This window comes from Pterocles gutturalis, unplaced genomic scaffold (assembly GCF_000699245.1).
Source record: "Pterocles gutturalis isolate BGI_N339 unplaced genomic scaffold, ASM69924v1 scaffold2934, whole genome shotgun sequence".
Lineage (NCBI taxonomy): Eukaryota > Metazoa > Chordata > Aves > Pterocliformes > Pteroclidae > Pterocles > Pterocles gutturalis.
Genome location: NW_010133041.1, coordinates 1 through 14,965, shown reverse-complemented (window position 1 = coordinate 14,965; position 14,965 = coordinate 1). Strand labels below are relative to the sequence as shown.

Below are 14,965 nucleotides of genomic sequence, written 5' to 3'. Positions count from 1 at the left end.
AGGAATGCCATTCTTCAGGCAAAATCAAACAGCTTAAGGTAGTCTGTACTTTGCCTTCCTGCTAAGTTTCATTCTACAAAGCCAGAAGAAATGTACTTAATGTCTTATTTAAGTGGCTGCTCTCTTACTTTCACATTTCTCTATGTGCCTTCGTCCTCCACCCCCAACCATCTCAGTTTGCAATTAAATGGCACATACACAAAGATATGTACATACATAAAAAATTCGCTTTCTGATCATCCTCCAATTCTAATTGTTCGTAGTCTTCATTGTGTTGATGTTCATCTCTGTCTTGGCTATTCAAAGATCGTCTAAAACCAACATAGGCATGTCTTCTTCCATATCTTCTACCTGTAATAGTCTGATATCCTCCTGCTGGTTTGGGCCAGGCAGGTTTGCCAGCTTCTTGACCCATTGCTACCTCACATTACGGAGGAAAGAAAAAGAGAGCCTCGTTAGACAACAGTATGTTTTTATAACTTCCCTCTTCCCCAACACTTTGATATAATTTTTTTTAGCAAGGAATTCCCCATTTCTCTAAAGTCTTAAGCTTCAGAAGAACCTGAAGTACTTTGGGCACATATGTTATGAAAGCACACAGCAGTGTTTTCATCTACACTAAATAATATTGACAAACACCAATCTTATCCCATCTTAACATGTTTGTAGTAAATAACAGAGATTTCATTAAAATAAATTAAAAATCATATCCAGATGTCACATGGCTTTTTTTTTTAATGTGATACACTTCTGCACATAGTTCTGACACAACACGTCAGCTTGCAAAACACATTCACAAGCACTGGAATGGAAAAGCCTTCAGGTAATGCAGCGCAATTTAGCCAGCCCTAACTAGCTCATCTCTGTGATGAGAAAAGTATAATCAAATTACACCTTCTAAAACAAAAGTCCCAAGTCCCAGGGAGAAGGCTTTATTCTTTACAGTACGTAGTGTGTTCAGGCATAGCCAAACAAGGCAATTACCCACATATGGCTCTTGTTATTATAGCAGGATTCCATATTAATGGATCTTAATACTTTTACCAAGAAAACATGCGATAAGTAATGCAAGGCAACTTATAAAACAGTGGGGGAAAGCTGACAATATTGTAATAAAGGGAGATTTAAATACAGCAGTAGTATCAGCTGTTAATGATGTAACACAGGGGTTCACCTCCAAAGGCTGCTGCTTGTACAAATGAAACTAAAAGATCAGTACTTCAGATGCTCAGTGGCTTTTTTGTATCCCTCTTTTAATCTTTACTAGATGTGGAATTAACAAAGTAGCTTTTTTGTTCTTGAATCTCACCAAACTGAAAAGGACACTAAAGTCCAGGAAGATAAAATTTACAACCATTAACACAGAGTTCTCTGAACTTCAGAAAAATAAGAAAGCTTTTTTGTTTCCTGGCTGTGAAACCGATCTCTTCACTGCTCTTAAAAAGACAATATCTATATGCAGAGATACCAGTTACTAGCAGTTATTTTACGCAGCTTCAGGTAGAATAGCCACTAGTAAGGCGAGTAGTTGCAGTATGCAGACTGCCTAAAAGATACAATTGCACACACGTACCAACTATCGAAGAGCCCAAGCAGGGATTTTTTTTTCTGTTTCTTAATAATGGATAGTAAAATACACAGGAAAAAAAGGAAATATTTTTCATGGGGCCGCACTCTAGAAATCATGTGACCCCTTAAAAGCTTTACTGAAAAAGCAAATAGAAGAAAGCTGCCAATTGTAAACTACAGCTTCTAAACGAAGGTGGTCTTAAGAGGTTCAGACATATCATGCCCTAGAAGAATTTGGTCTACAATTGGCAGCATGGCAATTCTGAAAACATTTCCTAGCAATCTGCACTTCAGTAGAATTTCTGTGGAAAAAATCCAAAGACTTCTGTCCCCACAGAAAAAACCAAAAACAAAACAAAAGAAAGAAACCTAAGTAGTGTAATGATGGTGGAAGATTCAAGGATCAAAAAAAAAAAAAAAAAAAAGGCAAATTCCAGAAAAAGAAAAATAATCACTTTCTCTTTCAGCTCAACACAGAAAAAAACAAGGCTGGAATAAACCAAACAAAATTACACTCCCAATAAAACACCTGCCAGAAGAGACTAAAATATTACTGTTTCATTCAGAGGCAAACTGACAGCAACAGTGAACATAGCTCCAGTGCTTAAAATGAAAATACTAATATTTACAATTCAACTGCTTAGAATTGCAACATTTAAGCAAATTATAACATGAGGAATCTTTTATCTAATGTTGTCAACTTCACTTTTTGTTTAGCTAATTCTAAGAAACCATTTGCTACAAAAATGTTGTGCTATAACTCACCACATCATATGGCTCTAAATATCCCTTAAAACATGTAATCCTAGACATGCCTTTATTCCACTCTTCTTCCCACACTTGAAATGTCTCCAGCCATCGACCAGTTTCATGAATACTGCAGAAGTCCAAACATGTCCATCACTAGCTGCAATATGGCAATACTGCGTATTTCTACAGATCTGGGATACAACTCAGCTGAATCCTCTCAGAAGAAAATAGCAGCTATCAGAGGCTTTCTTCTCATTTATCTGTGAGGCTCTATGTAGTTTTATAACATATAATCTTCCTTGAAAATAGTTCCACATATTTGTCCAAACCTGCCCATCCCACATTAAACAGAAGCTACAACAGTCAATTTGTCATTAAGTATACTACTCCCGCAATCCTTAGAAAGATGAAAACTCTCCACCACCTTTGCAAAAAAAAAAAAAAAAGTCTCTGCAACTAATACAAGAAAAAGATGACTGACAATTCTCTTAATTAGTCAGTCAGTTAATATCTTTACTAAGTCAACCAGCAAGTCATTTTCATTCAAGTAAGCTCTGACAATTTTTAAATTTCCACCGATTATAACATGGCTCGTTAGCAGACTGCCAGAGGGAGCTGACAACAAGCCACATCTGAATTTGCAAAGCAGAATCCAACAGCTGGGTGAGTAAATCAGCACAGCAACAGGGAAATCTGCCCTCAAATATGGTAATACAAGTGATTGAAACAAAAAAAGGTAAAAATACAACATAACTGCCTAATTCTTAATTTTAGTTTTTTCTCTAAAACACCAGTATTGCTCAAAAACAGATGTCCACTCAAAGGAGTCAAACTCTTTGAATGCAAATGTTTTATTTTTTTTTAATTTACATTAATCTTTAAAGCTGGGTGCAATGCAGTACATATTTTGTTCCAAATAATTCTCTCACATAAAGAGTTACCTCATCTTGTATTCAATTGTTCTTAAAAGATATACCTTGCAGTTATTCTTCTGCCCCGGGAAGGATTTATTGGATCAATATAATGAAAGATTTCACTGTTTACTGCAAGTTTGGATGTCACATTTGGTTTACAGGAAAGGTTAACTTCTATCTAGACACAAAATATCTCAAAACAAGAGAAGGAGCCATGCAGTTGTCTGCCTACATGTCTAAAATAGGCAGCATTTAGGCATCTCTACCCAGAGACCAATTTACAAGAAACCTTTCAAGCAATCAAGTTCCTGAGATACATAACATTCTCTCTCAGGCACTTCTTCCAAGCTAACCCAACCTTAAAAAGGGGGTGTTGCTCCGTCTTCTTTCAGAAGCTGTTCAGTAGGCCTATTGAAAAAACACACCCAACATCTGCTGACAAGACACAGTTCTGCAACACACCAGTGACTAAATAACCAAGGTATGGGAAACAGGCTAGTTATTCACTTCTCTGGCTAGAGATGTTTATACATGCACCTCCATCTTTTCAAAAGGGTACTACATTCACCTGAATTCCTCAAAGGATCATTAGCAGCTGTTATAAAGCAGAAATGCACTTTAGATCACCAGAGCTGGATTAAAAAAAACATAGGAGAGTGTCTCCTAAAATGCACAGTGCATAAACAGGGAAGTCCAGCCTTTCCCAGGCACTGCCTTAATCACAGACACAGAATGGCATGCTTACTCTTTACTTCTACCAATACTGCACTAAGGACTCCGTTCCCTAGAGCTAGCAAACTGCAGGCTGTCACACAAAAAGCCTCAGAATCTAGATCAAATCCATCTGACTTGTATAACCAACTTGTCCTCTCCCACAAAAATCCCACTGTTTTTCCAGAAGTAACACAATGCTCAAGGTTAACTGTAGGTGCATGCATACCTGTGTTCACAAACTAGCACTGTAACTTGAGTGTTCAGAAATGATCGATTCCCCTCGTACACAATCCTACATATAAATCTCAAATCATTTGAATTTACAGACCTGGATTTAGGACCATTGAAGCTTCCTGCTCAGTCACATGCCAAGTCCTCCAACAGGATCCCAGTCCTCACCCACTGAAACCTGGACACCTCCTTTTTACTCCTCTCCATTACCTTTTGCTCCCCCCTGTCCTTTTGATTCCCTCACATCCTGCACACCAGAAACAAGAGAAACAGCTTTCTGGGATCAAGGAATTCACAACCTATATCTACAACACTACTGAAACAAATCACCACCACCTGTGCAGATGTAAGACATCACTTGTGGAATACACCAAACTCCTAAATGGGACAATGCTGACTGCCACACAGGCAAGCAGGCTGGTCTTACTCTTGAATCACAGAATTGTTGTGATCTACCTGGATGGCACCACTTTGTTGGAGCAAAGTCTAGTGCACAGAGCAATGGTAAAAAAAACAACCAAACAAAAACATCAACTAAGGAAATCACAGTTTATCTAAAGCAGTTCTGAGTGTCTTACCTTTCTTCCAAGAGCTGAAACACTGAAACCCTTCCCTTACATACCTAGCAATTTTTATAGTTTAAGTAGAAGGTAATCGAGTTTCATAACTTCCACTGAGAAAAAAAAACCATGTCCCATAACCCTAGAAACCTCATAAGGACATTTCCAGTTAAGTATTCCATCAAATTTGTCTGGATCTTGTTTTTACCCTATTAGGTTCAATTTTATTTCCTTGGTATCATTCATTCACCCATACAGTCACCTCCTAGGTCTATTATATACTTCACATGTGAGAAACAAAACTAGGTGTGTGTGGCATGCCAGGGGGTGGGTGGCAAGGCCGGGGAAGCAGTCACAAGTGTTTTTCAAGAGGTGAAGGGCAGGGGTGTAATCATTTTTCTGCTGCATAAAGTTTTTAACTTTTTTTAAGGACACATACAGTGAGCTTCAAATATCTCTCTAAGTATTATTTTAAATCTTTTCATAACTTACAATTTCTTCTGCTCTTCCTCAGCCTTTTCCCAGAATTCTTAAAAAATAGGAGTATACACATTCTGGTCTTAATCTCACCAACACTTGACACAGAAGGAAAAACAAATCTTTATCCTACTCAGCTGCTCTTTTTTCTTTGACATCTGTGAATTACAGAAACCATTTTCTTCCACAAGGCAGGAACAGGATCTCAAATTCAAGGTTTGAAAAAGGGATGTATGTAATGCTGACACAATTAGTGTTTTCTATGTTACTGTCTTAAAAGAAAAATAAAATCTGCATTTACTCCCAAATGAATGTGTTTGTCTGTCAAATAGGTGAAACTCAAACAACTCACATTCTTGACACTCTCTCCTTTACTTGACTTACTCTGAATCATAATGAAAGCATGCACCTGATCAACTAAGATAAAAGTTGCAGGTAAAAATATTCACTTTATATTTTAAACTGTATTATCCAATATTCTTTACCTGTAACAAATATTCTACATTTCCTTCTTCCCTGCAGCTATTGAAAGCTTCCTAGAGCATATGAATTAAAAAGAACTTTGAATTAGAATGGAGAATTTTCACCACTGCTCAGGATAGTGGAGAGATTACACCATTTCAGTTAACAGAAGAAAGGCATGGAATAACCTCAGAAAGGGACAGAAACATTTCAATAACTTAAAACAACACATTACTGCCACAGGTCCCCTCTCTCACCACTATAGGCAGATGAACATTGAAATTCTTGAAATGTTTTATTATGCTCCCTAGCTTCAAACTACATGCACTGGCAAACTACCACTCAAAACAATGAATATTCAGTTAGAACATACATTCACTGTCTGGAATTTATCTAAATCTCAGAAAGCCATATGTGTAACCCCAATAGGCAGCTAAGCAGTCCCACCAGTGGGATGGGGGAGAGTCAAAGGGTAAAAGTGAGAAAACTCATGAGCTGAAAGAAAGACAGGTTAATAATTTTTTTTAAAAGGAAAAAAAAATAATAAAGAGGAAAAGAAATAACAACAAGGGAAAAGAGTGATGCAAAAAAAAAATCCTTATTGCTCACCAGCCGATGTCCAGGCAGGTCCAAAATAATGGGAGTCTGGTCCAACTCCTTTCCCTGCACTAGTTTTATTGCCAAGAATGACGCCGTATGGTATGGACTATCCCTTTGGCCAGTTTGGGTCAGCTGTCCCAGCTATGTCCCTTCCCAACTTCTTGTGCAGCCCCAGCCTGCCCACTGGTAGGGCTGTATGAGAAGCAGAGAAGGCCTTGGTTCTGTGTGAGGACTTCTCAGAAAGAATTAAAACATCCCTGTATTATCAATGTTGTTTTCAGCAAAAAAAAGCCAAAACACAGCCCCATACAAGCTCCTATGAAAAAATTTAACTTTATCCCAGCCAAAACCAGTACACCATATTTTAAGCAAAAACTAAACATTCTTCTAAATAAGATTTATTAATCCAAAAGTTCCTTCTTCAAAGTGTTTGTTTTAGCAGTGACTTTAGGCTGCTCACCAGCACATTTGAGAACATGGTAGAGATTATTTCCATAAGCAGTTTCAGTTCAGCTACATGTACACTGAAAAATTGAATATGCATCAGGCATCTATTTTCCAGGCATTTATTGCTGTCTTTCCATTAACCTTCCAGGGCATTTTGCACTCTCCTTTGAGCTATAGTTTCCACTAAGCCGATGTTTTTACTTTGTATAGTTCCTTCTCTTTGCCTGAGGCTGAAAGTAGTCTGTGGTCCAAGTTCAATAAACTGTCAGGCTGGCCTACCATTGAATTCACCTTAAATTCTTCCCTCACTTTTTCCCCCCCCCCCCCTTTTTTTTTTTTTACCTCTCAGACAACAGAAAGTGATTTTGTTAATAGCTAAAACAGCAGCTGGCTACATCTTAAAACACATTGACCAGCTTAGGTCTCTGGAATCTCAATAGTGCAAAGCATCTTTTCATCAAACTTGAATCAGGTATTTTTTCCACTGTGCACTTAACTTGGGAAATACAGCACAGGGCAACTAAGCATAACTGAATACCTCTGTGAATAAAGGAAATACTTACTGTCACCATGCTCATCTTAATGACAAAAGTAATTCTGCATTTATCACTAGAGAGCTAATGAAAATACTAATCACAGGAGATTTATATTTTATGAACTTCAAAAACACTGCTGGGCTCTTCATACCCATTAAGTCACTCCAAACTAAACTCATAAAAAGTGTGCATGCACAGTTGGTGTCAACATGTTTATACTTATACTACTAGCGTGACCCCATACATTTTGATATAACCAGAATCAATGCCAGCAACAGTAAAACTGCAATACAAGGCAGTCTTATGACACTAAGCATATACAGTACCAGAAGTAAGTACTGACACTTTAAAGACAGTTCATTCATTCTCTGCACTGCACTGTCCTCACCTGAACACACACCCTTCCCACAGGCCTTGCAGCCCTACCCCTAGCATAAGGCTATCCGCAGAGGCTTTCAGCTCCCAGCTCCAGCAGCAGGAAGAAGAGAACAGAACCAGATCATGCTACCTGCAGCAGCAGGGCTGGAAACCACAGTGGCAGTACACAGCCAGTCATTTGGTAACAGGCAAGAAGAGGAAGGTTGTGCATTCCCAGGACTGAAAGGGAGGGGAGAGATTTAGTTCCAAAGCACCCTTCCACTGCAATTTTTATCACAAACCAAATTCTCCAGATTGGGAATCAGACCAAAGAGCAGTAAGAGATTGTTCTTTGGGAAGGCAGAAGGAAGATGAGACCACCAAACACACCCCATCTCCCAGATATTTAGAAGTATTTTAATGTGGGAAGCTTGGTGATATTGTATGATGCATATTACTTGTGCTTAAATGCAAATGGTTAGTAATCAACAGTTTAGAAGATGAACTCTAAAATCTTGCTTCAGAAAAAAAGCTCTCTATTTCAACAGAAGAGATCTGAAGACAAATTTGAAGCAGGCTTTATGTCTTTCTTCCTTTCTTTTCCAATGAATACAATTTGTCTTGGCTCAACACCATAAAAATGCTTCAGTGTTAGACTAGGTTAACAGACATCGCTTGGAATTGACTGAAAAGGTAAGAAACAAATTTTATACATATATAGATAGATAGATACAGATGTATATACACAAAACACATTTTAAAATTAAAGACCCCCAAAAGCAAGATCATTGCAAAATATTCTGATACTGATCTGTCCCTCTTCCCAAATACCAAGAGGGGATGTACATTAGCAAGCTTATGGCAGTTTCCTTCCACTTCAATGCTAAAGTTCCCATTTTGCATTTCCCCCAAAGTTTGCAGCTTTGTATGCATTTTGTGCCGTAAATGCATAATGAGGTTCTGAAATGTTACAATCCATCAAGGCATACAAATAAAAATACAAATACAAATAATTCCATTTCCGCATTTATCAAAGCATTAGTCAACATGCAGGCCACAATATTTAAGTTGATTAGTATTTTGGACATTGTCTGCATGCTCCTAATCTCAATTAATGATCTCCTCTAAACAGCATATGCAATTAACAACTCTATCCAAATTACAAAAAATTTTGCCAGACTTTAAAGGGAACAGGTGCTTGCACTACACAAACAATAGTGAATTCAAGTATATATAGGGAAGTCTAAACGGTTGCCCTGAATGAAATGCATTAGACATATTCACAGGGCAATAAGTGTTTAGTAAAGTCATGAAGAAAAAAAACAGAAACACAAAATTGCTTCAAGTCCAGAACTCCATTTACAAGTGGAGCCCAGTCACCACCTCCCATGTAGAGGTGTCTGAATGGATAAATTGCTACAAATCACCATCTTGATATGGTTTGTTTCTATCCTTAGACATCCTCCTAGAATTCAAGATCCTGCATGGTTCCTATTCCTTCATCCAGGCTCTTCTGACCAACACGGGTGCACAGAATCCCTCTACACAGATGTCTGCCATATGTTCACTTCAGCCAAGGAGCCAGGGTTAGGCTGGCTTGCACTGATGCAGCTCTAGCTGTGGTTACAACAGTTGTCTGTCAAGCTGTAAATTGGACTGTGTGAACTTACTCAGCTTTACTAAATCACCTTCTTCGAAGGTCTAATTCTGTCTTTGTGGTTTTTTTAAGGCTCAGCAGATAGTTGCATTAGCAGAGCTGAAGCTGTAAAACCAAGTCAGAGGCAGGCAGCTTGAGGCAGGAATTGCTACGCAAACTGCTGCCAAAGCCCCTGCATCCCTGAGCCACAGACCCACTCTTCACTGGGCACTGGTCTGTAACCTTTACAGCACCTATTCATCACTGTCCTCTAATGGCCTAGCCACTCCAACGTTATACTCTACTTCTGAATTATTTCCAGTTTACTTGCACTGACTCATTCCTATCTTAGCCCAGCTCTCTTTACTTTCTTATACAAAACTGTAAGTAGTTTGAATCCATTACTTGTTCCTTGACCTTGTCTCAACCCTGACTTTGGCAGGACACACAAATCTGTCCTACCAACTGCCAGCTCTGGCTTGACACAATAATTGCTTTTCCAGTTTTTATCCTGACAAATAGCTTCATCAGAAATTCCACATTAAATCTCAACCCAAGAGAGAGGGAAGATGAAGTAACTGAAGTACTAAAAGATTTCAAAGATAAGGACGGTGTGTCATGTACTAACCAATTAAGAACAGGTCCCATTCTCCCTTAGAAAGCCAGCATTACAGCTTAAAAAATAAAAAGCCTAACTTTACCAGTAGCCCCTGTAAGGATGTGTTCAGTTAATACAGAACACTATAATAGGCTGCTAATCATCAGAAGAACCTTCATGTCTCTCTCCTTCCCCAATAGCCCAAGTTTTTGTATTCTAAATGTGTACTAAACTAAGGGCATGGAAGTAGTAATTTTTACCTACTACTTTTCAGAAGATACCCAGAAATTCAGTCCTTATTTTTAATAAAAGGTGTACTGGTAGCCTGTCCCCTTCTCTAATCGTCCACTTAAAAAAAAAAGCGCATCACCTCCCCCATATCTGTTCTCTCTTTCTTTTGCCTATGACTTTCACATCCTGCATTTCTATTTCAGTTCCAATTACAAACTTTCTAAAGAAGGAAGCATCTCGCCAGAGCTAAAAGACAGCAAATACAAGCCAGTACTAAACAAAACTCAAAACTTTTCCACAGTTTAAGGAGACAAGGTTCACTTTTACTTTTGTCAGTGCAGATGACCTCAACATACTTTAAGAAGTTAGAACAGTCACTTCCTTTCTCCCTAGTAAAACACAGCAAATAAGAGATGACAAAAGAATCCCAAGCTGGAAGTTCAGGTACTTGAAACTCTTCCATGACAGAGACACAAAATTCAGCAGGCTAACAGGCCCAAAAATGTATTTTTGTGTTGTTGTTTTTCATCTTATATAACTGTCTTATTAAAGCAAACAACCCAAAACACGTAATGAATCCTTATCCACTTACCAAAAGTAGTGAAAGTCGTTTTTTGCAAGTAATTTTTTTCCTGAAGAACAGCAAAAACTCACTGTTCTAAACTCTTTCTTTTCCTTTCATAAACAGAATTCTGTATCTTGGATACAAGGGTAATAAAAACCTCTGATCCAAATGACAGACAAGAGATCTCACCTGAAGTCAGTTGGGACTTTAAGACTTAAATTTTAGAATCATCTCACATTCTGTTTCTAATATACCTGTGAAGAAAGTGAGATTATTCTCAAAAAAGGAGAAACGCAGGATATTATTGTATGGTAGGAAAAAACTGAGCAAACTATCGAAGTGGTAATAATTGGCAATGTGAAGCTAAGCAGAAGGGCAGCGGAAGATTAGAGGACCACAAGTTACACACAACTCAATACTTCCCTCTTTTGGCAAACAGCAACATACGGAGCTGTATTAGAGTGAAGGCTACAAGACAGGAAAAGTAACCCTTCTATCCTGACTGACATTGCTAAAATCAGATGTAGCACTCTGTATACAGTTTTAAGTGCCATACTTCAAAAAAGATCACTCTTAAATGGCAGCAACAAAGATTTCCCTGACACTTGGAAACAACACATGGAAAGGACATAAGGGAAACATTTCTACCAGTAGGAATATTATATCACTTACACAGATTGCCTGGGGAGGCTGAAGAATATCAATCAGCAATGAAGCCCAAAGAAAAGGATTCAAACAAACATCTAGTGAAGAATCACTGTGAGGATGGTCTGCAAGAGAAGAAAAGCCTGACAGGATAACTGCTTGAGTTCCCTACCAGCACCACGATCATTTCCCTAAATTAGCCCTCTAGAATTTCAGACATTTATTCTGCCCCCAGGGATGAAATCACAATCATCCACAAATATGTTAGGGTAGAGGGGAAAAATCTGTGTGCTTTTTTCCAAACCCTTGGTGTACAGAGTAAGATATGGCCTACAGTGTGACTTCCAATCACTATATGCTTGCTTTCACATAACTTAGAAGATAAATCACAATTTCTCTACTGACAACCTCTCTGTTCCTTTTAAACATTTTTTTCTTCTTTAAAAATTTCTAAAAGGTTACACAATTGATATGCTGCATGAAATTGCACCAATTTTACTGGGTACAGTACAAATACTTGATTTTTTTTTTTTTTTTTTTTTGTAATCTCCTTTTAAAAACAACCACTTCTCACTTAAAGCACTTTACTACAATCTTGGAAACATACTACAGTTCCAGTACCTACAAGCCAATTTTTAGGCCTAAAAAAATTGAGATGCAAATTCTTTAGCCTGAGGACTACTCAAAATCTCAGACCAGATTTTTTTTTTTAATCTGTCACCAAGCAAAAAATATCTTGTTCACCAAACATATGAAGAAGACACACCTATTTAAGATATAAATTTGATTACAGAGCCACTAAAACAGAAGTCAGGTTTTGCCATTGCTTTAAAATCTTTTGGGTTATGGAAACTTCTCTCTTGATTATTTCAGATGTTTCACCTCTGACACTAAGCTGATGGGGTAGGACGTTTTGGTGTAACCAACTACCACTAATCTCTGAAGCAATCATCCACAATACACCTCAGGATCAGAACCATCTCTCTGTATTCTACTTGACTATAGTATAAACTAGTTGCATCACTTCATACTTAAATCAATTATCACCTTGGATTTTCTTTTCCTTGCTTAACAACTAGCAGAGAGATAGTGCCAATATTACAGCAATACACAAAAACCACAGGAGAATTTAGCATTTGAGCAACTGCAAATTTTTCAGGACAAATTTTAATATTTGTGAACACATTTGAAAGGACACATATTGTGAGCTGGAATTCTCTCTGCTTCCATAGTCACACACTAAGTTACCCGAAATGTTGTGTGTCTAGTACCAAAACATCACACCTGAAATTAATCAAATTTGAAAAGCTGTTTTAAAACTGTTCAGAATGATTAACACTATTGGCAGCAGAATTTCTAAACACTTTCTCCCCCTGTAACACATTAGCATTTATCAATTTCCATCCTTGCAAAGCATTCCACTCATTACTAAAAGCTTGTTAACAATTATCTCAATTTCCCATATAAGTAAGTTATAGTCCTGTTCAACAAATACCACAAAAACAGCTAGCCAGGTGTGGCCTATAAGAGAATCAAGGTTCTTGCAAGAACACTTTTTACAGTGTTTTTACACTTTTACAACTCAAATAACTGCCCCTATATTCAACGTGTACAGCATTACTCCAAACACTTCAGGGTATTCCCAGGATATACAGCATGAAATGTCTTGCATACAAGTTCTGGCTATCAAAACCACAGAAGCTGAAGTTCCAAACACTGATGCAAAGTACTGTCCTAAGCCCATGTTAGTGTGTCTTCTCCACGGATAGTCTGAACAAAACACCAAGGGTAGATAGCATTCCCCTCCTCAGCAGCTTGGGTTTACCTATATTTATCCCACATTCAAAGTTGTTTCTGGAACTTGAACTTTGTGTCAAGGTATTAAGTTTTTAAATACATTTGCCAACTAAAATGAATGCAAAGTAAACCTTTGGGATCTGTATAAATACACTACTAAACATACACATAAAAAGACTGTTGAGTATCATTACAACTCTGCAGTCGACTCTATCAGACTTACAGCACTATCCATAAAAATGAAGGGGGATCATTAATGTATCAGTGAATAAAAGAATTAGAACAAATTTGCTCCCTATATTTTGTTTGTTCAAAATATTATTCAGAAATACTAGGATAAACATCACTGAGCTGTAAATTTTATGCTCGCAACTTCAATTACATCCACAACTCCAATTACCTCAGATGCCAAACAAACACTACTGACACTGCAAACAACAAGCCAAGGACTGTCTGCCTTACAAAGGTTTTGTCCTCAGTACAATTGGATTCTGGGCCCTACTGCTGTAGAGCACAGTAATAGTTTTTGTTTTATTCAAGCCTTCCTAAGAGACCAAGAATAAAACCAAATACAACTCAACAAGTACTATGGACCACAAGGGATATTACTATGTAAAAATTGTAGCAATGCCAGCTTAATTTTTTGCTATGAGTACCCATAACAGTATTTGCTGAATTAATCCAACACATATCAGTATCTTTCATTTGCTATGCTACACTGCTTTTGCTGAAGCAAACATTTTCATGGGAGCAGCTATCTTAACAAGGTGATAATTCATACATGTCTTACTTTGATGAGGCTTTGATCTGTCAAGAACTTTTTCACACTACCTATACTGCATTGTAATTCACCAAGTTGGCAGAGGAAATAAAAACCAGGCATATTCCACAAAAGTCTCCTGATCCTGCACTTTAACGTAACTTCAAAATAACTTTTCTAAACAACTTCTCCCAGACATTTTCCCTTCTTTAATGAGAAAGAGGAGGAAATAAATTCTGTGCAAGTCTGACTCAGCCACAAATAAACTTATTTTATTACATATATTTGCTTACACAAATTTAAATATACATACTTCTCCTAAATGAAATTTACATCTAAAAAAGTACATATTCTTTGTGATCTATGCATTAACAGAGGGCAGTAACAGCCTGACAGCACTCTTTATTGCTACAGGACATTATTTTTTTCTAGATACAGTGTAACTCTAAATAGTTCAAACGTTTACACAAATGAATGAAAATTATGAATACACTGAAAGCATGATGTGTCTGAACACAGCACAGAAAATGCTACAGAGTGTAGAAAAAGAACCTAAATACTTCTAATAATGCTAGTGATACTCAGGATCACAGGCATAATACCAGCCTTTATACCTTTTTATATCTTTGTGCACCATGCAGATTCACATGTTATGTAACCGATATATATTCTTCATAAATAGTGTTAATTCACCAACAGTATCCAGTCAAGCATACGCGCAGTGTACAGTATTCTGCAAGAACTCAGCTTCACTACAGTCAGCACAGCTGAAGACAAGCAGTTCAAGTGAACCTCCTAAAGGTGCAATGCCAAAGCACACACAGGAAACACCCTCAGGGAGGCTCTCATCCTGGTGCAAAACCCATCACGTGCACTGCAACTAGAGGGGACGCTTTTAGCTGGTGCACCTGAACAAATCTCCTCTGGATTCCAGGCCCAAGACACGTTCCTTTTTGTCCCTGCATTTGGGGGTTGTTCTCCTCGCAGTCGGCTCAGACCCCCTCTCCTCTAGCAAAGAGGTAGCACGAGTGCTTCGTAAAGAAGTCCAAGCAATGTCAAGTGGCTTACTTTAGAGACTAGCCTGCTCACACCCATTTCTGTTCTGCCTGGGGGAGC

At 37.9% G+C, this 14,965-nt stretch overlaps 1 protein-coding gene across 1 annotated transcript in view; it reads right to left on the bottom strand.

The window, feature by feature from the left end:
• PJA2 (praja ring finger 2, E3 ubiquitin protein ligase) overlaps positions 1-415 on the bottom strand; it is a 17,151-nt gene extending 16,736 nt beyond the window's left edge. The window contains exon 1 of the mRNA XM_010081072.1: positions 217-415. Coding sequence (XP_010079374.1) covers positions 217-415 — 199 coding nt within the window. The remainder of the gene's footprint in view (positions 1-216) is intronic.
• Positions 416-14,965: the final 14,550 nt, after the last annotated feature.